This window comes from Calypte anna, chromosome 3 (assembly GCF_003957555.1).
Source record: "Calypte anna isolate BGI_N300 chromosome 3, bCalAnn1_v1.p, whole genome shotgun sequence".
NCBI lineage: Eukaryota > Metazoa > Chordata > Aves > Apodiformes > Trochilidae > Calypte > Calypte anna.
Window position 1 is genome coordinate 43,335,683 of NC_044246.1, and position 24,723 is coordinate 43,360,405.

A 24,723-nucleotide genomic window follows, 5' to 3' on the forward strand; every position below is an offset into this window, starting at 1 on the left:
TCCCAACACAAGTGTAACTGGTGTTAATTTGCAATTTAAAAAAAGCTTTCTTAACATGAAATTTGTTTTCATTTGTGCCAGTTATGTTAGCAACCATTCAACAGAATTCTTCACTGGATCATTTTAATTCCTGTGGGTTAATTAATTTTCTAGTATATTCCTTTTTAATTCACTTCCCTCCACTAGTGGCTTTCTCTTTTAATATGGAATAGAAAGATAAAATGTAGAAAGTTCTCCATTCTGATACTTCTAGTTGGCTCTAAGAAATGTCTGCCAGGGGGTGCTATATGATTGGCCAGAGCTCTATCTATAGTGCAAAAATGTAAAAATATTCTTTGACTCTTAGTATTTTGAATTTACAGTTTGCTTTTAAACAAGGATTGCTGAACAGTAGTAGGTTGCATAATGTTTTGTTGCATAATAATTTGTTATGACTGTAATGGAAATGCAATGGAGTTTGTGTTTGTGTTCTCAGTTTGCTGTTCCACCACTTTAAACAGGAAAGTCTGAGAATTGTTGAGAACTTGATTAGTGCTTTAGTGGTGTTAGAAATCTGTATTTCTTAACTTGTATATGACAAATTTATTGTACACTTCATAATTTTTTAAACCTAAATATTTTTTTTTATCTAATGTGACAAATGGAAGGGAATAGATATGGCTTAAATAAAAGCATGCAAATTTTAAGGAAACTGGCTTTTGACTATAAACTTGTTGCTTTAACTTTGGACAAGAAATTTTAGTATAATAAACAGTTTGTTAGTAGCAGCCTTCCTTAAAGTACATAGACCTAGAATTAATAGGCACATATCTATGAATTTTACCATTGTTAAAGGAAAAAAAAAAGTGTCTCTTAGTTTTGCATTTTGTTCTGTATGCACAGCTCAGTGGTTTCAAGGAGTCCATGAATAGGACAATTCTGATTTTCACTCTAATAATTTTTCTCTTTCTTCTGTTCTCTGGTTCATTTCTAATGGGCTGTGAAAGGTGACTAGGAGGAGTCATGTGGAAGGGGTAATTAATTTGTCTTTCATTTAGTGAGTCTTTATTATTATTTAATAGAATTGTCAAGATTTTTGGTTAAATTTTTATTTGTACATAGTATAATGGTAGAAGGAGTTAAAGGAATGGTCAGACTGCCAGAGTGCCCACAGGATTAGTGTGAGATATGAGCAAATGATGAGGAAGTTTTATGGCAAACAAGTGTCACACAGATGACATCTCTGAACTGACTCAGATACCAATGTTCTGTTTTATTTTTCTTCCTCTGACTTGCTTGTTGAAAATTACTTTCTTATCTCTTTGTGTGAAGTGGTGATAACAATGTAAAAAGTCTGTGTAAAAGCTTATTTATTGCATAGCCACGATAATGTAGGAGATGGATCTTGTGCCAAAGAAGGTCTCCTGGTCCTTTCTCATAAGGGTAACCGGTAATACTGGAGTCTTTTGACAACGGGAAAACTTGTAACAGTCTTAACTTTGAGCAAGACTGCTACAGTTTTTCCTGTAATCTCACTGCTTGTGAGATTGTTCTGTTTGCAGATAATACATCATGTTATCGAGCATGTGTTCTGACACCATGTCCTAATACCAGCCCTCTCCCTCAGACAAGGGGAGTGGAGCAGGAGCTGCTTCCCCCTGTTCTGTGCTCAAGCACTGAATCTTCTCCACAGCAAACCCCTACAACTTGGCTCAACTTACACAGCTCTGCCACAACCAAGTAGTCCACCCAGTGCTTCCACTATCTGGCACAGCCTAGGCACCATCTAGACCCAAAATGCTGTGCATTTCAGTTCAGTGAAGCACTGTACTGAAGCATTCACACTACATGTGAATGGCTCCTGTTGGTACCTTGCAGGATATCAGGGAGAATGTGAAGGACTAGGAAGATGTTTTCAGATCCTTGAGGATGATTTGTTCATAAAGAGGCACCTCTTGCTGCATTGTAGGGCCCTGATAAATAAGTTAAATATGAGACTGTCCTGAGCTTTTAATAATGTTCTAGTTCTGATATGATTCTGTTGTCAGTCTTAACATGTCTGTAATCTGAATGAAGCCTGAGCGTGGCTTTTAAACACTAACAGACAATGATTTTGTAAATCTGTGGGTTGTTTTGTTCTTTTTATTCTTCCTCTCCCAGAAGCTCTGAAGTAGTTTTATTTATGGCAGTGTATACATAAATGAGAAAGCAAAACAGTATGGTTGGTTGTTCTTTGTGGCTTCTGAGTTGCAGTTCTTTTAAGAATTAATTTGAGTGTACAGACTGTAACAGCATAGGTTGTAACTGTTAGGGACTTTTATCTGAAAGCACACATTTGATTTTCATCTAAACTTTTAGATTGTTGAGCAAAATCATAGGATGTTGTACTAAATACCTTCCCATAGATTTCAATAACAATACTTCTAGGCCGTGATCCAAGGGTTTTTCAAACTAAAATTCTATTTACTCCCTTACCTCTCCTTTTCTGGTTTCCTCCTCTCCCAAATAAAGTCTGCCTCTCTTGCTTTCATTTTCCTTGGCCCAGGCAACATCAGGCTGATGTACCTATATTGGATTTGTTTTAGGAAAACATGCATGTCTTCAACTTTATGTTGAGTCTTTTTCCTCTTCTCAAGCTTGGAATGTGCTGTCTTGTTGGAGAGTGCCTTTTGTACTGTCATTTAGGACAAATGAAATTTCTTAGCACCCTTGCACCACAAAGTTGAGTTTTTATTTTAGATTTAATGTCAATAATGAACTTGAACTGTGTGTAGGCATTTTCTGTCTGTGTATAGTGCTTGTTTTCAAGCTAGTTATTCAGTAGGTTATTTTCTTTTAATGTGCACATCATTAACCAAGCACATATGAAACCTGCTTTTTTCCTAGTTCATCATATATTTTTTATTGAACTTAAAATCCCATAATACATAATTTGACAATGACCAGAAGACTTTAAGGGAAGAGAACCTCCCTTTGACCTGCTGGACACACTCTTAATGCACCCCAGGATACCACTGGCCTTCATGTACACATGGGCACATTGGGCACATGGGCACCAGGTCCTTGCATAAACAAAATCTTCAACTTTCAGGTGAAAGTTAATTCTAATAACTATTCTGAAGGGAATGTAGACTGAGTGCAAGAATTTCCATTTTAGTGTAAGTTTGAATAGACTTGCTTTCCCTCACAGTATGGATAGGTATGACATTTCAAGCTAAACTGAATAAAACTTATAAGTTATATGAATTAATATATTAATTCAGTAAGTAACACTGAGAAGAGAGGCACAGTATTAAAAAACCTACCCTCTTCCGCTGCTGAGGAAGAACTTTCCCAAAACATTTCTTCTCCCCCCATCCTTGCCACCAAAAGACCTTCAGATGCTTCTAATCAAAATTCGTTACCTGGAAGTACAGAATCATGACTGGCACCTCTCCAGTATCTCTAACTAGTATAGCAGGATAAACTTTCAAATATGCAAATGTCTCACTACCTGTCACAAATATGAGCTGATGATTAAATTTAGTAGGTGTCATTAAGGGAGCTGGGAAATTTTGGATATTTTACTAGGTTTTCTTAGCCTAGACTGTTCTGTGTTTGTACATTTAAGTTGTATATTACTTAGTTACGATCATGTGTGATGCATAGGAATAGGATCATAGAGGAATGATATAAATCAGTATATGTAGGGTTTTGACTAGTTTATTTTTTCAAAAATTGTTTTTATTTAACATGAGGATAATCAAGTATTGGAACAGAGGCCCAGAGGAGTTGTGAAATCTACATCCTTTACGATGTTAAAAACTTGGAAAGTTCCTGTGCAGTGTTTTTGACTAGAACCTAGGAGGTTGGACTACATGACCTCCTAAGATCCTTTCCAGCCTGCTTCATTGTATGTTACTAGAAAACTTTCTTCATCTGTCTGTCTGACATAATCTAAGATTTGCAAAAAATGCATGCCCTAGCATTCCCTCTGGGTATCTCATCATCCAGTAGAAGAGTCCTTGATGCACTGTACCACTTTTTCTTAGCCAAAATTACTGCTTTGCAGGATAGGGTCTTCCATTCTGTAAATATGGACAAGGTGATACATTGCTAGCCTAAATTCATACAGTGTTTCTTATTGCCTAGTAAAATGGATGCTTCTTTGTTACCAATGACCTGCTTTCTGCCCTATGCTTCCTAGCATACTGATGCCACTTTGAATTAACAAAGCAGATAAGAAGTTACTATTAACAATGAGATCCTTCAAAGGAAGTATCCAGGTTTTCTCTTGTGCTCAGAAGAACAAGTAGAATCTTAAACACACGATTTAAACTCTGAAAACTGTTTAATTGCATAGCAGGAAACTGAAGAGTTAAGTGAATGAAATCTCTCTCTGAAACTTGGAGAATCTCATGTGCTGTGAAAAAACTGCCAGGTTAAGTTGCAGCCAAGGTATAGTTTGAGTGCTGATGCTGAGAGGCCATGAAGCAGTACTCTGTGTAGCTGTCAGGGCAGCTTGACATTAGACCATGGGTCCTCTAGTTTTGATGTGATCAGTGTACATATACTTGAACTGGTGAACATGCAAATATTGCAGAAGGTTTCAGGACACCACTGGCATTAGATTCTGGTATACAAGGAAAATTTCCTGTGTTCAGGTTTTCATGTATGGGCTCCTGCACCCTTGTATTTGTCTTGCTTCTCTAGGTACAAAGCTTTTTTCTGAACAGGTGGGAGGCAATGGCTGCAGAAAGTAACAGGCTTTGGCATAGTTATCCTCATGTAATACCTACTTTTGATGAGTACAAAGGCTAGGCACTATTTTTAGTCACTCACTGTGGCTCTGCCCATAGGTATTTTCTATATTTATTGAAGTCATGTCAGCTTACAAGTTTCCCCTTTAAAAAATTCTGTAAAAAAGAATGTTCTGACTTAATTTATTTGGGAACACTTCTGTTTAACAAATCCTTGTGTGGCATGTTTTTATTTGTTCTTCCCCATCTTTGCTTAGTACTAGATTAAACTGATTCTTTGGCTTCTTCCCCTCATTGAGTGCTTGTATTTTACCTCTTGGACTTCATTTCAAGCATAGAAATGTGTTGCCTAAAAGTTAGCTGCATTAATCAGCTCTCTGTGGTTGACAGAGTTCCATTCTTGGTGATGGCAGATTAATATGTGTTTACAGTTTTAGGAAACTGGTATTCATTAGATTTGTGGAAAGAAATGCTAATTTTTTTCATTACTTTTAGGCTATGTACTTGAATAACTGTGGTAAGCTAAGGTCCAGTTTTATGTAATTAAAAACAAATTTAAAGGAGATTTCACTAGGTGATTTTGGCACCTGCTTGGGGAAGCTTCAGAGAATTAAAATGCTCACTGTCTGTGTACTTTGTGAGAATTGTAAATGAAAGCTTTGTGTTCTATTGGCTCTGTAATACTGATTTTATTCATAGACCATTCTTGCAGCTGTTCCAGTCTTCTGAATAATAGCAATTGATCTGTTTTCAGAATTTAACTTAAAATGACATTTTTGAGGCTTATAGATTAGATAGATTATATAGATTAGATATAGACTTCCATTGTGTGACTTTTCTATACCTCTGCCCTCCTAATATCTTGCTTTTGCATGATTAAGCAAGTGACAAAAGGTATTTGTTCTTCCTCCTCTTTTCTCTGCATTTTAAAAGGGATATTAAGACAATCTGCGAATAATATTAAGTCAAAAGTAATTTTAAAATTGTGTTAATATCTGCAATTTTTCATAAATCGAAACTTCTAGAATGATAATATGTCATATTGGTCTCTTAAGCACAACAATTGTTTTTTATTATTCCACTTTAGAGAGCACTTCCTTTCTGAATGTGTGACTTAGATGTAGAAAATACATGTTAGTTTTTTCAAGACCTAGATGGTCTTTAGACTACGATGGATTATGGAAGGTAAAAATATTCCTAGACTATTGTATGGCTTCAAATATGTGGGTAAACATACAGTTATGCAATTAAGGTAATAAAATAGTAACCTAATTTTATGGATATCAGAATGAGCTCACATGGTATCTATTTACTTGTCAGCAGTCAAAACCAATAATTTTAGCACAAGCCACTTACTGCATTTTCTTCTCTGCAGTGCTGCTTCTTTGCCAGAGATATTTAGACCAACATAGCTTCCATATGTGTTCAGCAACTTGTTTCTACTAGATATTTTACCCATCACTGTTTTGCTGAACTATAACAGAACTTCTTCACTTAGGAAAAGATGTAAACAGCTTGTACTGAAAATTAAATACTTAGTTGTCGGTTTTTTTGTTGATGCTTTTTGCATCAGTAAAAATGTGGGGAGTGAGACCTCCAGAATGTCAACTTATCAGTATATGATTACATTAACTAAATTTTACTTAGTTGTATGCTTTTGAACTATTCTTGTAGGGTTTAGTTTAGCAGCTTTTAAGAGGAACAAGAGGAAGCTGGAGTTGGCCGAAAAGGTGGAAACAGACCTCATTCAACTGAAAAAAAGAAGACAATCAAACGAAAAGGTTAGTTCCTGTTTAAAATGTTATGTCATCCTAGACTTACAGCTGATTGCTAATAAATTTCCTGTCCCATTTGCTGAGACTAATGTAGTATCAGAAGCAACTTTTTGACCATACAAATATTTAGATGACAGAATGATAACTTACTGCAATCAAAAGGTTCTGCCTGGTTATTTGGAAACCAAACTGCCACTTTGTATCCTGTTTGTGCTGTGAGAAATATTTTGCTCATTTTGAACTGGAAATGCAACAAATGTAAACACAAACAAATAATTGTTACTGAAACATTTTCCTTAGCTTGGGATCTCTGTCACTGTTTCCCACTTTTTAATGTTTCCCAAGCGCACTGCATTATGGAGCTGGAATTGGTGAAATTTGAAATATCAGGTAGGTAAACGTGCATTTGTGCATGCATCTAGCATTGACATGGCCCATATTACTTGTACTTCAAAACTATTAGGATTCCCTCTTGTTCACCTCACTCTTAGTTTGAATTTAGAACCTTTTTTACCATTTGAGAATGTGAAAACACAGTATTTGTGTTTACTGTTGGCTATCAAAGTATAACACATTAAATTTATTCAAATGCCTATGCTTTATTTGTGGCCTGTGGGCTTTTGTCTGTTTCTCTTGGCTTTGGTAGGCTGACTGAACACTGCCTTATGTAGTTGCATATATTGATATAAATAACTTATAAATAGGGAATTGGCAAAAAAGTTTATTCTCTGTAGTCTGTGCAAATGCAAATCAGCAATAATTTAGGCATTTTTCTTCTGTGTTTTTAAACAAGAATTTTTCCCTCACAGCTTGCTCTTTTTTCTATTTTCAAGGAGAATAAGACCTGTAAAGAAAGGGAAGTAAGGATAGAGAGAGGAAAGAGTTACTCATTTTTGGACTTTTCCTGTGTACAGGACTTGGTGTACCTCCCTGTGAAACTAAAGGGGTTAAAATGTGACTAAGGGCGCAGGGGTCTCTGTGCAGTATTGATGTTCATGTAATAAGAGGCAAGTCAATGCTTGAAACTTATGCCAATGCATGAGCCTACCAACCTGCAATTTGAAATTTCAAGGGCTCCGGAGTCATGTGCAGCACTTGTGGGAGACCTCCAAAGGCCAATGATGATGGTAGGTAAAGGAGGTGATCAAATAGAGCTCTACTCAAGGGTAAGTAATCCAGTAACATAACACACTGGTTTTGTCAACTTTCTGGGCATATCTTGGCCTTGGAGGGGGGATGAAAACCAAGCCATGCTAACAATGTAAACTGCTTGTGCTATTCAAGTGCAAGATAATTTCAGCCTTACAGAAAGTTTAGTTTTTCAAAATGAAATAGAAATGAAAAATCAAATTCTCCAAAACCAAATTCTAAAAAAAAAAAATAATAATTTTCTCTAAGCTACTAGTAAAGGGCCATTTAGCAAAGATTAGGCACATGAACTGGGGTTGTTCAGCCTGGGTAAGAGAAGGCTCCAGGAAGACCTAATAGTGACCTTCCAGTATCTGGAAGGGGCCGACAGAAAGGCTGGAGATACAGAACAAGGTGCAACAGCTTTTAAGTACAGAGGAGTAGATTTAGATTGGATGTTAGGAAAAAGTTCTTTACCATGAGGGTAGTGAAAAAATGGAACAGATTGCTCAATGGAACAGAGGCCTTGTCCCTGGAGATATTCAAGGTGAGGTTTCATGAGGCTCCGAGCAATGCGATCTAGTTGAGGATGTCCCTGCTTACTGCAGGGGGGTTGGACTAGATGACCTCTTGAGGTCCCTTCAACCCAAAGTATTCTATGATTCTATGATCTGTCATCCCAAAACTTGTACTGTCAAAGGGTCCAGTCCTGGTGGACAAGTTGTCCATGGGACAGCAACATGCCTTTGTGTCCAGCAGATTGAAGGAGGTTCTCCTCACCCTCTTCTCTGCCCTAATGAGATGTCGCCTAGAGTATTGCATCCAGTTCTGGGCTCCCCAGTTCAAGAGGGACAGAGATTTACTTGAGAGAGTACAATGAAGGTCTGTGAGGATGATTAAGGGACTTAAGAAGAAATGCTGAGAGACCTGGGGCTTTTCAGTCTGGAGAGGAGAAGACAGAGGGGTCATTATATATTTAATGTGTATAAATATATGAGGGCTGGTCATCAAAGGAGGAAGGGACAATCTCTTCACACTTGTGCCCTGGGACAGGATGAGGAGCAATGGATTCAAGATAAAGCACAGGAAGCTCCATCTGAACATGAGGAAGAATTTCTTTACTGTAAGGGTTGCAGGCTCCCCAGAGGGGTTGTGGAGTTTCCTCTGAAGACTTTCAAGACTCATCTGGATACTTTTCTGAGTGACCTGCCCTATTTTTGGTCCTGCTTTGGCAGAGGGGGTTGCACTCAATGACCTTCGGAGGTCTTTTCCAACCCATGACATTCTGTGATTCTCTGAAAGCTGAGGTCTTTTTTTTTATGTTTAAAGCCTTAAAATGTTTAAACATCATTGTTTAAAATAATTTAAATACTTGAATAAATGTTATTCTTCCTGTCAAAATTAATGTATAATCGATAAATATTAATTTAATTTTTGATTTGTTGTGCTTTTGTGGAGCTGCAGACCTGTCTGTTTCAGCAGGACTTCATAGCTGTTTTATTGTCTAGTTTGATTCACCTGTTTCAACCCTCTGCTGCATCTTAGCTCATGCACTTCTGTTGCCAGTACTGCACTGTTATGAATCCTGGTCATATTTTGTCAATGGAATTTTAGCACTTGGGAGAAGAGCAAGGCAGAAAGGATGCTAACAACATTGAAGCTGGCTGGAAATCATAAATGAAAGGCCTGTGTGTTAATAATTTCACTGAATTTTGAAAGTGTGAAAATTGAGATTTTAAGTTTAATCACATATTTTGATTTACATAGTTACAAAATCTCTCTTTTTCTTTGTGTGTGAATTAACTAAGCATATTTGTGGGGGGGACTGGCTATGATGTGTTAATTCAGACAGATGCTATTCTGAATTTCTTACCTTAAGCAGCAGTAAATATCAGAAATAAATTTCTTCTTATTGTTAACCTTTCTTTTACCAGAGGAAACTGCTACTGGAAATGCCTCATTAAAGTTTGGCTAAAAGCCTTATTTTTAATTTGTCTTCTGCTATTACCACTTTTTTTACAGCTATGCTATAGTTACTTTAAGAGGAGTTGTCCTCTCGATTTAAATTAGAGGCACAACGAATTACCAGTGCACACAAACTTTTTTTATTGGTTTGTGTTTATAAGTTAGTTTTTTATAGCCTAGTTATTTATCTCCATAATTAATATTGTTTAGTTTAAGTATTATTGAAACTGATTTGGTTTCTGTCTGGTTTAACATATGTACTCAAGTATGTCTGCAACTGATTGAATTATTTGTATGGAATAAGCTGTTTCACACTCTTCAGCTATTGTATTGAGACAGTAACACCAAGCATAGTCCAAGAAAAGTCATGGTTCAACAAAAAAAGATCATCTTTTTTAAAATATTTTGTTCATTTATAATTTTGTCAATGATCATCTTGAGCATACCATAAGAATTTTTAGGTAGTTCCAGCTTGAACTCTTGGGTGAGCAACAGTCAATGAATAGAAATATATATCATTCCCTTTATAAAATAATGGTGAATTTTAATGACTTTTTCCTCAAATCAGGTTCTTTATGGCTGTGTTGTGTGGGCCAGGTTAAAAAAAATGCTTCCCTTAGAAAAGGATTCCAACCTCCTAAGTTGCCCCATCTAAAAATAAGCCAAAGTAAACAAACTATACCACTGAACTGACAGCAAATACTAGTTAAAAATAGACCTTCTTTTAAAGGAAATAACGGTGAAGAAAGTTTCCATGCTAATATACTTATAAATACTTGTGGGGTTTTTTTATTAAAATGTTTTTTTAGAAAAAGAAATCAGTAATATAGCTACTGAAAGCAAGTATTTCATGCATGTGAGTGCTAAAACAGAAGATGGATGGCAGATTGAGCAAATAGTTTTACAGATGCTGAAAAAGAGGCTGCAAGCATATTTCTTTGTTGTTAAAGGATATGGAAAACACACTGATCCATACTGAAACTCATCCTTCTATAATGTATTATAGGACCCCCAAATGTCTTATTTAATATGAATTGAGATTACACAGGTGGCCTTAATTCTGGCATTTCCTAACTTTGATAGGGTTGATTTTAATTTCTATATTCTTATTTTAATTAGGTTTTTTGCTGTGGGTGTAGTTGCCTTTGATAAAAGGGTGCAGGGAATGGACATCAGAATTTGCATTGTATTAGCAGTTAATATTAATACCTGAATTAGGTTGTGTCTGGCAATCCCAGGATATATGAAGTACATTTGCCTGTGCGATGTTAAGGGAAGGTTCCTTAGTTTTCTTTTATCTTTACAACTTGAAAGGGAATTTGCTCTTTTCTTTTTGCTTTTTCTCCAGTCCTCAAAATTCCTTTTGCCTCTCTGTTCTGCCTTCTCTGATACGGTATTTTATGTTCCTCTACTTTCCAACTTACTAACTTCTTTCCAATGCCAGTTGAGACTCTAGATCTATAATTTTTCAACTCTCTTTAAAAGTAGTTATTCTGTTTTACTGTTAGGCCATGCATCTGTTTTTTTAATATTGAATGTGGTTCATGCCAGCTTCTAAGCATAGAACTTGTTGAGGAAGATCTAGGTGTACATGAAGAGAAGAAACTTGCTGTCTCTAAGTAAAATCCAAGGATTGCACTCCTGCTTGAAAAGTACTGAGGAACGCAGCATTGCAGTTTTCCTTTTAGGACTGGCACAGTATTAAATGTCATCTCTGAAGTTGTGCGGTCAGAGCATCATCAGCACAAGTCTCTTAAGAATTTTGTTTGACAAATGATATGATATGCCCAAGGAAATTTTGATTGATGGTACTTGAGGATACTTGGTAATTTGAAGTTGGGCATAGGTGAATTTTTTCTCCCCTCTGGATCCAGGCCCAGAAAATATGCATTTGTGTGAATTACTTAATATCCTTTGAGATTATTTGCTTAGGTAAGTTTATGTAGGATGTTTTTAATGTAGGTAAGTTTTTACACAGGGAACATTGCTCAACTAAAGACTTGAGGGCTTGTGCAACTGCAAGGTTCATTTTTGGAGTATGTGATGGATGATGTATCGGTTTTGTGTTATCATTTTATTTTATGTACACTGCATGCTGTGTCCCATGAAAAGTGTGGGGTTGGGCATGAAATCAGGGTGCCTTGCCATGGATTTTGCATAGGGAACTCCGAGAGGGGAAAACTACTCTTTCTCTTGGAGTGACTGAGTGTGGTGTGTACGGAAAGGGGGGAGGGATTGAAAGATCCAAAGTAAGACAGCTGCAGTGTTTGTGAGACAGTAGGCAGAGAGCTTGCATCAGGAATGAATGTGGAAAGACCCCTGCTCTGAGGGAAGCAAATCTGCCTCAGAAATGGTGAAAGTAAAGACTCTTATCTAGTGACCCAGAGGGACTGAAGGGTAATTTTTTTTCTACCAGGAGGCCACTGAAGTTTGCTGAACTGAAAACAGAACTGAGAGAAAGAATCTGTGCTATGAAAGATTTCTTCTCAAAGCTTTTATTCATTGTGTTGCTCACAATATCAGAATTTTCTCTTTACGAGATAAGCTGCTGATTGTGGATTTTATTTTTTTTTAACCATGCATAGCTTTAAAGATCAGTCTCTGAAAATGCCATCTCAAAGCTTTTAGAGAAGGCCTTTTTATGTGGCATCCAGAGATGCCACACCACTACGAAAACAGCATTTTTTGGCAATTTTATGAGTAAAGGCTGGTGATCCAAGCACTGGATGACTTCAGAGATGTTTATCTCTGACATCACAGCACAATGGGTACAACATGCGTGAATAGCAAATCGGTTTTATTGATCAGCCTGTCACTTGGTTTTTTGTGCATGTTGTTTTGCACACTGCTAAGAAATATAACCTCATTTTAGTATACTATTTTAGTAGTTGTTTCTTGCTTGTCTGTCCTGCAGGAGAATGACTCAGGAACATTGGATACAGTTGGTGCAGTTGTTGTTGACCAAGAAGGAAATGTTGCTGCTGCTGTCTCCAGTGGAGGTTTAGCACTAAAGCATCCTGGAAGAGTTGGTCAGGTGATTATATGGTTTCAGTTGGGGAATGACTGTTCAGCAATCCTGACACTAAGTGAGATCTGTGATGGATCTGTGGTGGCACACTGATGTCCTCCTTTCTTTCCCATTGAACTCTGAAGGCATTATAACTGCTGTGGAATGCAAGTTTTGTTTGTATTGTCCTCTAGTGTAATAAACCACTGATAGGTCAGAAGTTGTTCTGTAGTTAGTTACCTTTTGCCAGAGCTATTAATAATTTGTTTGGCTTAAAGACCTTCCTAATACCACAATTAGCCCCTTGAATCCTTAAAAGTGTTTTAAAATAAGGTTTTAATCAATATTCGAGGAAGTTGTCCTAATAACTGAATTTTTAAATGATCTTGTGCTTTGATAGAAGTGACAAAGATATTCAAAGAAAGTGTCTGGTATAGACATTCCTTATTGTTATTAGGTGAGGAAATTTTGAGGTGCATCAGAAATGTCATACTGCATTACTGTACATCTGTATTTTGGTTGACTTTTGCACTGTCTAAAAGCAGTTCTTTTTTGAAATATACTGAAGTTTTTGGTTTGGAATAGTGGAGTGAAGAGGTTTTTATATAAGTAGGGAACACCTAGAATTGTTTTGTCTTTTGATATCTGTACCCACATATTCTGTTAAGTTAGGCTTGAATCCCATACATCTGTCATAATCAGTTCTGAAGGACAGTAAAAGAAGATGTAGCAAAATGGATTGGAATTGCAATTTTGACTGTTAAGGTTTTCTATTTTCTATTAATACTTGGATTTTAATTTGGTTTCTGTTTGTTTGTTTGGTTTTACTTTTTTGGTGCTATAGGGTACTGCTTAGGAAACAAACAAAAAACCTTGTATAGTTAAATTTATAAAACATACTTTCTTTCCTTAGGCAGCTCTTTATGGTTGTGGCTGCTGGGCTGAAAATACAGGAGCTCATACCCCTTACTCCACTGCTGTGAGTACTTCAGGTATTTGCTACTTTTATAAATATTTCAGAAAGTTGTTGTCTTTTATTTCTTTACAAATTCCAAAGAAAATACCTCTACTAATGGTTAATTAAAATATTAACATCATTGCCAGCCTACATTCTACATGTGTATCACTTATTGACATATAACTATGAATACACACATATATGTTAATATGTCAGTATTGACTTGAAACCCATTAATTAATCTTCATTGGTTGCTTACATTGATTATTTTGCTTAAAAAACCAACCTAACAAAAAACAAACTAACAACCTTGTGAAGTTTGGTCATATTCAGAAAATCTTGTATTGCACTCTGTTATGTATTAAGGTGATTTTCTAAGACTGATTCTGTGGTAAACACATAATGCTTCTTTGACTGGAAACCTTCTTTTTAAAACTTAAATCATTCTTAAAGGACTAAGATATTTAGAGGGTCCTTTAACAGAAGAGGGTCTGTTGGTTACAAAAATGCTACAAGCAGCATTATTTCCTCCAGAACATTTAATTACTCTTCTAAGTGAATATTTAAGTGGGTTTGTTCTTCATCTGTCTTTCCCTGTTAAAATGAAGGGGGAAAGGCAAAACCAAATTACTAGAATAAGTGTCTTGGAAAATATTTATTCAGAAATTTTGAAAGTAATGTAAGAATTAATGTATCTTCCCTTCTCTCTTTGTACATCTTGAGATCCTGGATACACAAAAGTGTTTTCTACATTTGGTGCCTATCAGTTCTGTTAGTTGGCATGCATGGAAATACCAATTGTAAAAGCAAGTTTGTCAGCGTATGTACAAACATAACAGGACTGAAGAAATAGTAAAAATTAGAAAGTAAGTAGGAAAAAAAACCCAACAGCAAACAGGACAAAAAAATCAACCAAAAGACAATTAGGAATATAGTTCACTATGCAGTGTAAGATTTAAGAACGTTAGCTAGGATATATTAACTTGTCTGGAACAGACATTGAAAATGTTACACATTGTTATATTGTTAAACATTGAATATTGTTACACAATACCTGCTGAATATTGTAGAACACAAAAGCCTTAGGATGAAGTTATGTAGGAGTTACTTTCACGTCTCAGTTCCCACATAAAAGCTTTTGAAAGGACTACATTTCATTATTTTTTTAATTCCATCCTCCTCCTTCCCTCCCCCCCAGTTTCATGAACAGTTTCAAACAGGAAAAACTGCTTAATGGTCAGAGTTATCAGTGTTTGGTATTGGGAGAGATGAAAAAAATCAACAGAGATGAGAATTAAGTAATACAAACTATGTCCAGAGTACTGCAGGGTTAGAGACCTGTTACAGACATAGTGGGGAGAGCAGGTAACAGCGTGTAGAACTATAATTTGTCAGAGGCCAAATAACATCAGAAATAGCCAACAATGTGAATCATGAAGTTTTTTAAGGAATAGAGAGATGGGAGAATTAAATTACAGGAAAGGGTGAAAGAATGAAACTTAGATCCTGGCTGAATCACAGCAGGAGGTTGGAATGGGGGCATAAACATCTGCAAATATTCAAAAGGTAAAATTACCAAGGCTAAGCAAGAAAATAATATGTTAACGTACATTGTTGTTGGATAAAATTTTTAGAAAATGAAGGTATTTCCTAAACTCTAGAAGATGCCTTGATTTGGAAAACTCTTAATGTTAACAGTGCTTCCTGAGAGAAGATAAATGTTGTCACTGGGTGACCTTAAGGATTCTTAAGGTTTCATATTTGAGCTTGTTTAGGTTTGTTAACTTCTGTAGTGATAGCTGAGAACGGAAATTCAAGCCTTGAGAGTTTGTCGTACCAGGCTCCACTATTGAAAAAGTATGTTTTTTGGCATTAGTTTCCTTCTAGCAATTTTTCACAGCCAGGTTTTCTAAGCTATTTCAATTCCATATTTATGAAATTGCTCATATTTTTGAGATTTGAAGGCTGTGATAAGCAAGAGATTGAACAGGCTGAGAAGAACCTCTGGTGTGGGGAAAGGAGAGCCTGGGATAGGAATTCAGAGTATACAGATTGCAAACTCTTGCATATTGAAGTCCGTGTGGATTTCACTGTACACATTGGGTCAAAGCTGATCTCCAGGTAATTGAGTGTTCTTTTGTAGACAGAGGGTTCTTGCAGGTCTCCAGGAAAAGGTATGGGGCTGGGAAAAACACCTACACTGTGTTATCCAAGCTGCTAGCAGTTTGTGATGTTTGGACTTTGTAAGCTGGAGATACCAGAATGGCTTTCTCAACCTTTCTCTTTATTTTTGCATTTGGAAGCCCATTTATTTAAATTTTGGTGGGAATGTTTACCTTTGTAGAAGTTTCTTGAACAACAACAACAACAACAAAAAGTGTTAGTTTAAATGTCACTGTTAGTAAAGCAATAGGTTTTGTACTTGATTTTTCTATTCATTTTGTTCTAAAATTCTTCTGTGAAAGCTGAAGTTTCAGGTATATCTTTCAATACCTTCCTCATTAAAAAACCAACCAAGCAAAAAACCCACCTTTGTTTTTTAAAAAAGGTGTCACCATAAAAGTATTTCATTAGCAGTATTTCCAAATTCATGTAATTTTCTTTCAGTGGTCTTATATTATTTGAAGGCGTCTTTACGTCTTGATAGCTGTTGTCCCTGTGAATGCTGGCAAGCTTGCTGCTTTTGTGTGTTCAAGGAGGATTTGGTTTTTGTTCTTATGCCTTTAGCAAGTTGTTTCTCAAATATTTTTGTCTGTTTTTGTTGTGATTTTATATTGACTGTGCCGAAGGTGATGATTCTGAACTTGTTTGGGCATGATTTCAACTTTTTGAATGGTATTTTTTTACCCCTAATAGTCTTTTGGCCTTGCTGCTTAGCCACACTATTTTTTTGGCATTTCAAAAGTTACTTCATGGTTTATAAAATGCAGGATATTGTAAAACACATATTTTATGTGTATAGTTTAACAGGGGATAGGATACAACTGAAATGAAAAGATGAAGACTTTCTAAAGGCAGTATGAGAAAAGTATGGGAAATGGTGGACCTTAGGAATAACTGAATGTAAAGGGCCTTAAATTCAAGGTTTATTCTATAACTCTAAATTTCAGTTTCAATGTAAACAGGTAAAAAGCTTCCTGTTTTTTTTCTCATCACTTTTTGGAGACATTTCTATGTATGGACTATGAATTATTTTAAAAATAGTATTTTTTTAAAAAATAAAAGAAGAGTTGTGGAACTTTATTGGCAACTGAAGGATAAACATTACAGGAATTCTGTATCTCAGTACTATTATTAATAATTCAAGAAATTCAGGGAATGTTGTAGGCATAGCTAAGAAACCTGGGCAAACTTAACTGTGACATCGAACAATGTGCTGCAAGTGCCATTCCATGCAGGAATGATGGTAGAGATGAAGTGAAAGCTTGTTAAATGTGATAAGCGTTATCAGTGGTTTTTATTTAGCATAAATTAAGTAACTGCTAAACTGGTTTTTGGATCAACAAAGCAGAAGCCAAATCTTTGGTCTTTAAAAGCTTGTGCATGCATGTTTGCACATTTGTGCATGAATACAGACACAAACTAAACAGCCTCCCCTTTACACACCCCCACTACCTCCCAAGAAAAGAGGCCAAAACCAAACTTATAAGGCACTGGGAACTCTGAAGTGAATGTTTTTTGTTGGTATATGAATGTAAACACTGGAAGATGGGTATTATTTGGAGGCAAAATATTTGTGAACAAAACCCTACCGCAGGAGAAACAATAGTCTGTTTTTTGGCTGTACTTTAAAGAAACATTTCCTTTTTTTTCTGAACATAATAGGAATCAAAGACTTTGTGTATATTCTCTTCATTCTAAAGAATATCAAATGTGACACTGAATCTCCTCCCCAGTTGGAATATCCATAATGATTGTGAATATTTGTCTAACTGTGCCAAAAGTAATATTACAAGGGTAAGAAGGGTACTGTGGGTAAGAGACAGGCTGTTTTTCCTGGGAGATAAGTTGAAAAGGAATAATTCTCTTTGGATATACAGAAACGTGATTATAAAATTTTAAGATAAATATTAGATTTACAGTAACAGCTAATGCAGCAGGCCTTGAAAACCCAATTATAAGTGGAATTTGTGAGAGGAAACACAGAGACTGAGAACGTGTTGCATTCCTTTTTACATCTTTAAAACAGTAGGGAGTAGAAAGTGTACTTACTCATTCCTTCTGTGTGGGTGGTGTGCTTTGTGTATGTGTGTAAGCCATCAAAACCAGTAAACCTTTTAATATTACATTTCTGAAGATATACAGAATGTCTTGCATTATTTACAAAATATAGACATCACAAAGATGCAAAGTTTTCAGTTTTTACAGGAATCCATCTGAGTGGAATATTTGATAAAAAAAAGGTACAGCGATGTGGTGTCCTAGGGATAATTTAAATGGAACCTAGTTTTGGTTTATAATCCTAAAGAAGAAGGAATAGAAACTTAAAATATTTTGAGCTCTATCAGAAAAATTAAACATCTTAACAAATATAATTAGGCTTGAGTACTGAGCCAAAAGTTGAGTTTTGTTGAGAAAATAGCAGGGATATCAGATTTATGGACCTAAACCAAGGTGTAGTTGAGGATTCCTCTGGGAGAAGTCTTTTAATGCTGCCTTGCTTTTCTTCCCTTTTGACATAGTCTGTTCCTGGCTGACTGAAAATCAGATACAGATAACAGCGAGGTTTTAGGAATTCTGTGTAATTAAGCAGAATGTTCCTGACCAATTTCTTACCAAGGTCCTAAAGGACTGATTTTTAAGGTTTCTGGTCACAGTGTCCTCTGTTCTCATGCAGGCATTTTAGGGGTTACATCAAAGTACTTTAAAACCTGTGGTGGAAATACATATGATGAATTATTCTGTGAACTGAAAATTTTACATTTTGTATTGTGTAGGAGCACAGAATTCTTTATCTTCAAAGGAACCACTGGAGATCATCTAGTGCAGCCTCCTGCTCAAGAAAAGTTCTGCTGGTTTTGAAATCCTTTTGAAAACTAAGAAAATAAGTGTATTTGCTCTTCCTGCACCTGCCTTTTCTTGCTCAAGTTTTTACTTTTTATTCATATCTGTTCTTCTTTCTAGTCTGTTGTGTGCTTCATGGATGCTTTTGCTGACAAAATGAAACCAGTAGTGTGGTGTAGGAAATGACACCTACAGAGAGATGGCTTGTGATTGATAAATTGGTTGTTGAGCTATGTCCTCAGCCAATATTTCCATCTCTCCTTGTAGAAACTACTGAACTGTAGACTCTTATTTGAAAACTCATTTTTGACAGGAGCCACAGTGGTGTGGAAATCTGTGAAGTAAATATTTTTCAAGTGAGCTTCAGTGCCAATAAATTGACTCGTGATGTAGGACATTGGTGTGGTGATCCCATGTGTTGAGGGCAGTAGTGGCTGCACAGGAACCCAGTGGCTATTGATACCTGAGCAGGTGTCACTTGTCTGTCTGGCTCGTGTCCTCCTGCATCTGTGCTTTAAAGATCCAGAGGAGTTTCACATGTAAATCTTGTATCCTGTATAGATTGGTTGAGCTGCACTGAGACAGATACTATGATACAGCTAATGTCTTTGTAGAACTATGTATTATCTCTCAAAATCAGACTGGTCTTATAAGATTTGGGGAATAAAAGGTAATTTAATGCATTACAGATGAAGCAGCTGCATACAGAGAAGAATTATGTCATTGTTAGAGTGAACCAGAGGGTAGAGGAAGAAAGAGGTCTATCTCCAGACAGATCAGTATTTACCTCTGAAGTGAATGCTTCTGTCAGGGGTTCAGGCTTTTGTCCAGATGCTGCTTGGAGGCTTCAGTGCTGTAGCATGTGGTGTCTGAACCAACTTATTACCACCACAAGGCTGTGTGAAGAGAGAGGAAGCAACAGACAGAGATGATTTGTGGGAATGGTAGTGTTAAGAATCAGTCAATTAAATACAGTACCACAGTATTCAAAGCTGAGGGTTTTGTCCACAAAATAATCAGAATTGCTTGAATTGCCTTCACAAGGGTTGTTTTGAAGCAGAACTGGAAGGATGCAACAGTCAAAGAATGCTTATTGCCTCTTGAAATTTTAACTGGACTTAGTATATTAATATACTATAAACTTGAAGTTGCATGGGGTTTTTAGAAGCCTGCAGAAGGCCCACTGCTCACAGAGTGGTGTGTTCATAACCTGGGGCACTACCATCTCTGTCTGAACACTGTTAGTCCTGTTCCTGTTTGCCATAACTTGCCCAAATGGCTTAAAATAGATGTGAGGATATAAAGTGAAATGGAGACCTACAAAATGAACTCTGCTTCTAGGTCTTAAACATTTTTGTTCTGTTTCTTCTGTGCTTGGCAGAAAATAATTATATACATTTATATAGCTGCTCTCTTATTTCCTGTAAGTTTTGTATGAAAAAAGTTACACCATTTGGAGAGTTTTGTGTACAAAGTGATCAATAGCAGCAAAGCTTCTAATCAAGGCCTAGGCAAAAAGTACTTTGCTTTTTCCTTTTCACTCTAACAGAAATTATTTTTTCAAAATCTATTAAATGTAAAAAGGAACATAAAATGTGCCCCCCACTTTAATGTACCTCTCTTGGAGGTACGCTTGAAGTTCTTGTTAATTGAAAAAAGAGCTTTTTCTTAATAGCTACAGTTATCTGGCATTATTTGGAAGTGGAAGATTCGTATATTCTGCATATTCATATTTTAACTGTTTAATCTTTTTTCTCCTCTGTCTGTGAAATTGTAGAAAAGCTGTGTGAGTTGTTCTTCAGAGTGATTTTTTATTTTCTCCATATTAACTTAAGAAGTGCTTTCCCACCTTTCCTAAGAGAAGATATTTCAGACACGGTTATCTGGATGTTGAATTTGTCTTTTGTTATCCTTGAAACCTACCCAAATTCACTGAAGTTACAACCATTTGGCAGATTTCCATTTGCATATTCTTAGTAGGTGTTTGTTAGTTTGGAAGTTAAATCTTCTAAAGATTTTCTGTCTGCAACAAGAATGTGCTCCACTGATCCCTTCAGGATCAATGCTTTAGGAATTGGACAGGACTTTGTTTGCAGGTGTTCTTCTTGGCAGCAGGTCAGTAAATTAAAAATTTCCCCTGCTTGTATGAAGCCACACTGCAATAGCTGATAGGGGTACAAAAAGCACTATGGAACCTGCATTCAGTAAAGCGGTGCATTAAACTAAGCTGAGACATTTTTTGTCCTTTCAGAATTAGACCTTACATTTTACTATGTAACAAACTGTATCAGTATTTTACCAACCAAACATTTTTATTTTGGTTTTTTTTTTTCTTTACATCATTGGCCTTCAAGTTTTTAGTCAGCTCTTTCTAGAGATGTTGGTAATGACAAGTAGAGCTTACTAAAATACAGGTTTCACTGTTTTTCCATCAGTCATAACTATAAGTTGTTCAGGAAATAAAGCATAAATAGTAGGATTTTTAACTTTTTAACTGACACTTCTTTCCTAGGCACTACTATTTAGCTGAAAATAACGACATCAAAGTTGAAACTACTTAAGGCCAGGTTCAGACTCTGCTGTATGAAATAGATGGTAAAATACATATAACCTGTAAGTTCTGTCTTTAGCTCCTGAAATGGGACAAGTCATATTTTGGCAGTGGAGTAAACGAGATTAATTTTCCATTCTTAAATAAATGTGAGTAACGCAAGTTTCCCTTAAAACCAGTTCCAACACTTTGTGTTGAGGTACTGTACATTTCAATAGTTAGGCAGACTCCGGCAGCTTGTCAGAGCTCCATGAGCTCTCTGCTTATGGCTTGCAGAAAGCAAGCTAGATTTTCATTTCTCCTTCCATTCAACAGGAGTCTCTTTCATGTCTGAAAATTGAAAACGCGTGTTTTTCAGTGTGGTGCATGGATGTGTGTGTGCCCTCTGGCACACCTGTTTCTAATTTCCTGACTTGAAAGCATTTCCCATCAAAAGAAGCAGAAAAACAATTTCTTTCTGACACGCTGCTTGGAGGCCCTTGCTTTGCAGAAGGCCCTCCTTTCCTTTGCCATCTTGGTTCCATTGGTAGAACATTATAAGATGCAGAGCACGCATTGTATGGGATGTTCGGCTTATATTGTGCTGGGTTCTTTCCCCTCTTGTTGTGGTTATTTCAAGCATTAGAAATTTACTTGAGAAGTCCCTGTGCTGGGGAAAAAACCCCAAACAACAGTAACTAAAAACTAAATCCATATTTTTTTGCATGAAGCTCAAATGAAGGACCAAAGTTTATAACAAGTTAGGGTTTGTATAACCTATGAGCTACATAAAGCAATAGTAGAGTTACTGTTTGGTACAGATGGTTAGATTAATATTTAAATATTATGGCTCAGGTTTCTTACTTTTTCTTCAAATTACTGTGCAGTGTAAAATAATATCCATTATAATAGCTGATAATGAAAGATGTTAACAATCTTAATAAAACCCAAAAACAACAGTTCCACAAAAAACCCTAGTTACTTGGTGGTTGTGAAAGCTGTGTATAGGCTAATTAGCAAATTACTACAGAATAGAGCTTTTAACTATTAAAGATCACTTAGAAAGGAAAAATGCAAAATTTCAAGCTCTAGCTTTCATGTTACTTGTTTGTCTGTTTTCTCAAACAGCATTTGGATTGTCTTTGTACCTATCATGCTGCAGCATGTACCTATCCAGTGGTGTGCTATTGGATTAAACCGATTTCATTTCTGACAGACTAAACAGAACAAAATGTTCAAAAGTACTTCGAGCTTAGGAACCATTATATTTATACAGCTAAACAGTACTTGAAGTGCAGAGTCTGGGCCTGTCTCTGCAGCATAATGGCCACTGGTTCTTATGCTCATAAACTTGTCTTTGCTAAGCTTTGTTCATTACTTTTTGATATGCAGAAAACACTAAAAATGAGAATCAAGGTGTGTGGTTCTATGTAACTTAATGGAATATAACACAAAATTTTCTTAAATCTTTAAATGGTCACCAAGATATGCAGTTCCTGCCTAAGCCTCCTAAGATATGCAGCCCTGATACATTTCTTTTCTTGTGCAGATAGTGACGTTCAGGTACTGCTTTCTGGAATGTCTGCCCACTACTGGAATTCCAAATGACAGTGGAAAAAATACTTCTTTGTCAGCATAGTAACAGGTTTCTGTGAATTGGTTCCTGTCACTCATTTGTCTGCAAAAAAGCAGGTATCTCACTTGTACAGCACTGTACAATATAACAGGTACTTCTGGCTTGCCTGATATGATTAGAAAATCAGCAACATCTGGTAGATGGAGCATGGAGTGCAGAAATGACCATCTTGCTATGCCTGAAGCTGAGAAAAATGTCTCTTGTGAGCTTTGTGCTTTTCGTTTCTATTTTTGGCTGAAATAGGAACTTGAGACCAATACTGATAACATATACAACTGCTAAGTTATAATAGGATAACAGAAGGAAAAGAAACTAAAAAAAAAAAAAAAAAGAAGAGGTGGTAGATTCCCAGATTGTTTCTGTGGGGATCTTGTATGAATCAGTGAGGAGTTAGAGTGTGGATAGAAAAAGTGATGTTATTCTCAGAAATAACACATTGAAATACCTACATAAGAGGGAAGCTTATTTCTCTGACGGTTAGATTTGCACTTTGAAAGAAACACAGCATTGGAAGCTGTACCATGGTGTGATCTGAGAAGATACGTGTCTGGATATATCAGTCTGATGTTTTCTGTTTGATCATTGGGGGTTTTTGTATGGTCTCCAATTGGTTTTCAAGCAGGGTTAGAAGCTGCTGGTTGCAGATAGGTTTTCTGGTTTGATTTTTTTTGTTGTTGGTTTTGCTTTGTTGGGGTTGTGTGTTTGTTGTTTTTTGGGGGGTTTTCTGCTTGGTTTTGGGTTTTTGTTGTTGTTGTTGTTTAATTTATTTTCTTTTGTTAGCTTTAGATGGCAGGTAAGCCTGTTGGTTTGAGCACAAAATAAATGTTATGACTGTCAAGCCATATTCATCTTTGCTTAATAGATATTAGAAAGAATTTCTTTACGGAGAGAGTGATCAGACATTGGAATGGGCTGCCCAGGGAAGTAGTGGATTCTCCGTCCCTGGAGATATTTAAAAAGAGACTGGATGTGGCACTCAGTGCCATGGTCTAGCAACCGCAACGGTGGTTCAAGGGTTGGACTCGATGATCTCTGAGGTCCCTTCCAACCCAGCCAATTCTATGATTCTATGATTCTATGATAGGAGCCCATTGCTGCCCTATACCTCTGGAGCCTTTAGGGCTCTTGTGTTTTTTTTTTAAGCTTCTTTCCCCTTAATCTATGAGGCTAGAAACTTGCATCAAAATATTTACCTTTGCACACATGTATGTATGTATTTATTTCTCAAAAAAGACTGTACTTTCTTGTAGAAGTATTCATTTTACCAGTAGTGATCCTAGAGGAGGACAACTGATAACACTACCTCTGCAGACGTGAACAGCAGTAGCTGCAACAACCTTATTGTCAGCAGAGGGATTATGAATGGCAACATGGTATTTGCATAATATTGCTCTGTTAGGAAAATAGCTGATTTACTGTATGAAACAGTTATGACAGTGAGAAACACTAATTAAACCCAGTAATTTTTTTCAGTTTGTCATTGCAAAGTGTTTGTCTCTGAGATATAATGAGCTTTGTGTCATCATCTTAACTGGGAAAGAATAATAACATTTAAACTGTTTACAGGAAAGTTACTGAAACAAGTGTATTTGAGACTTTAATGTAGAACTGAAAAATTATTATTAGGCATCGCTGTTGCTTAGGTTTCCGTATTATTCAGTGAAAAACCACAAAGTGTAACAACACATACAGTTACACATAGTATAATGTGAGTTAAGCAAATGAACCAGATTTACACTTTCATTAGTTTATGTGCCTGATTTGGAAATGCATTAAAATAACTTTGACTGTCATTGCTGTCTTGATTCATGTTAATAAAACTTTTTCAGAAGCTGGATGATGCTAATGGTTAGATTACAAGTGAATGGAACTATAAATTTGATCCCACAGCTTTATATTGTAAGTTATAAATCAGGTTTCAATTAGTGTAATTCTGTATATATTTATTTTGTGTCTAGCTCTACTAATATCTACAGTAGTTTACTAGTTTGAGCCTGTAGAG

At 36.2% G+C, this 24,723-nt stretch overlaps 1 protein-coding gene across 1 annotated transcript in view; it reads left to right on the top strand.

The window, feature by feature from the left end:
* TASP1 (taspase 1) overlaps positions 1–24,723 on the top strand; it is an 85,714-nt gene that overhangs the window by 30,599 nt on the left and 30,392 nt on the right. Inside the window, exons 8-10 of the mRNA XM_030448558.1 lie at positions 6,393–6,499; positions 12,501–12,620; positions 13,507–13,585. Coding sequence (XP_030304418.1) covers positions 6,393–6,499; positions 12,501–12,620; positions 13,507–13,585 — 306 coding nt within the window. The remainder of the gene's footprint in view (positions 1–6,392; positions 6,500–12,500; positions 12,621–13,506; positions 13,586–24,723) is intronic.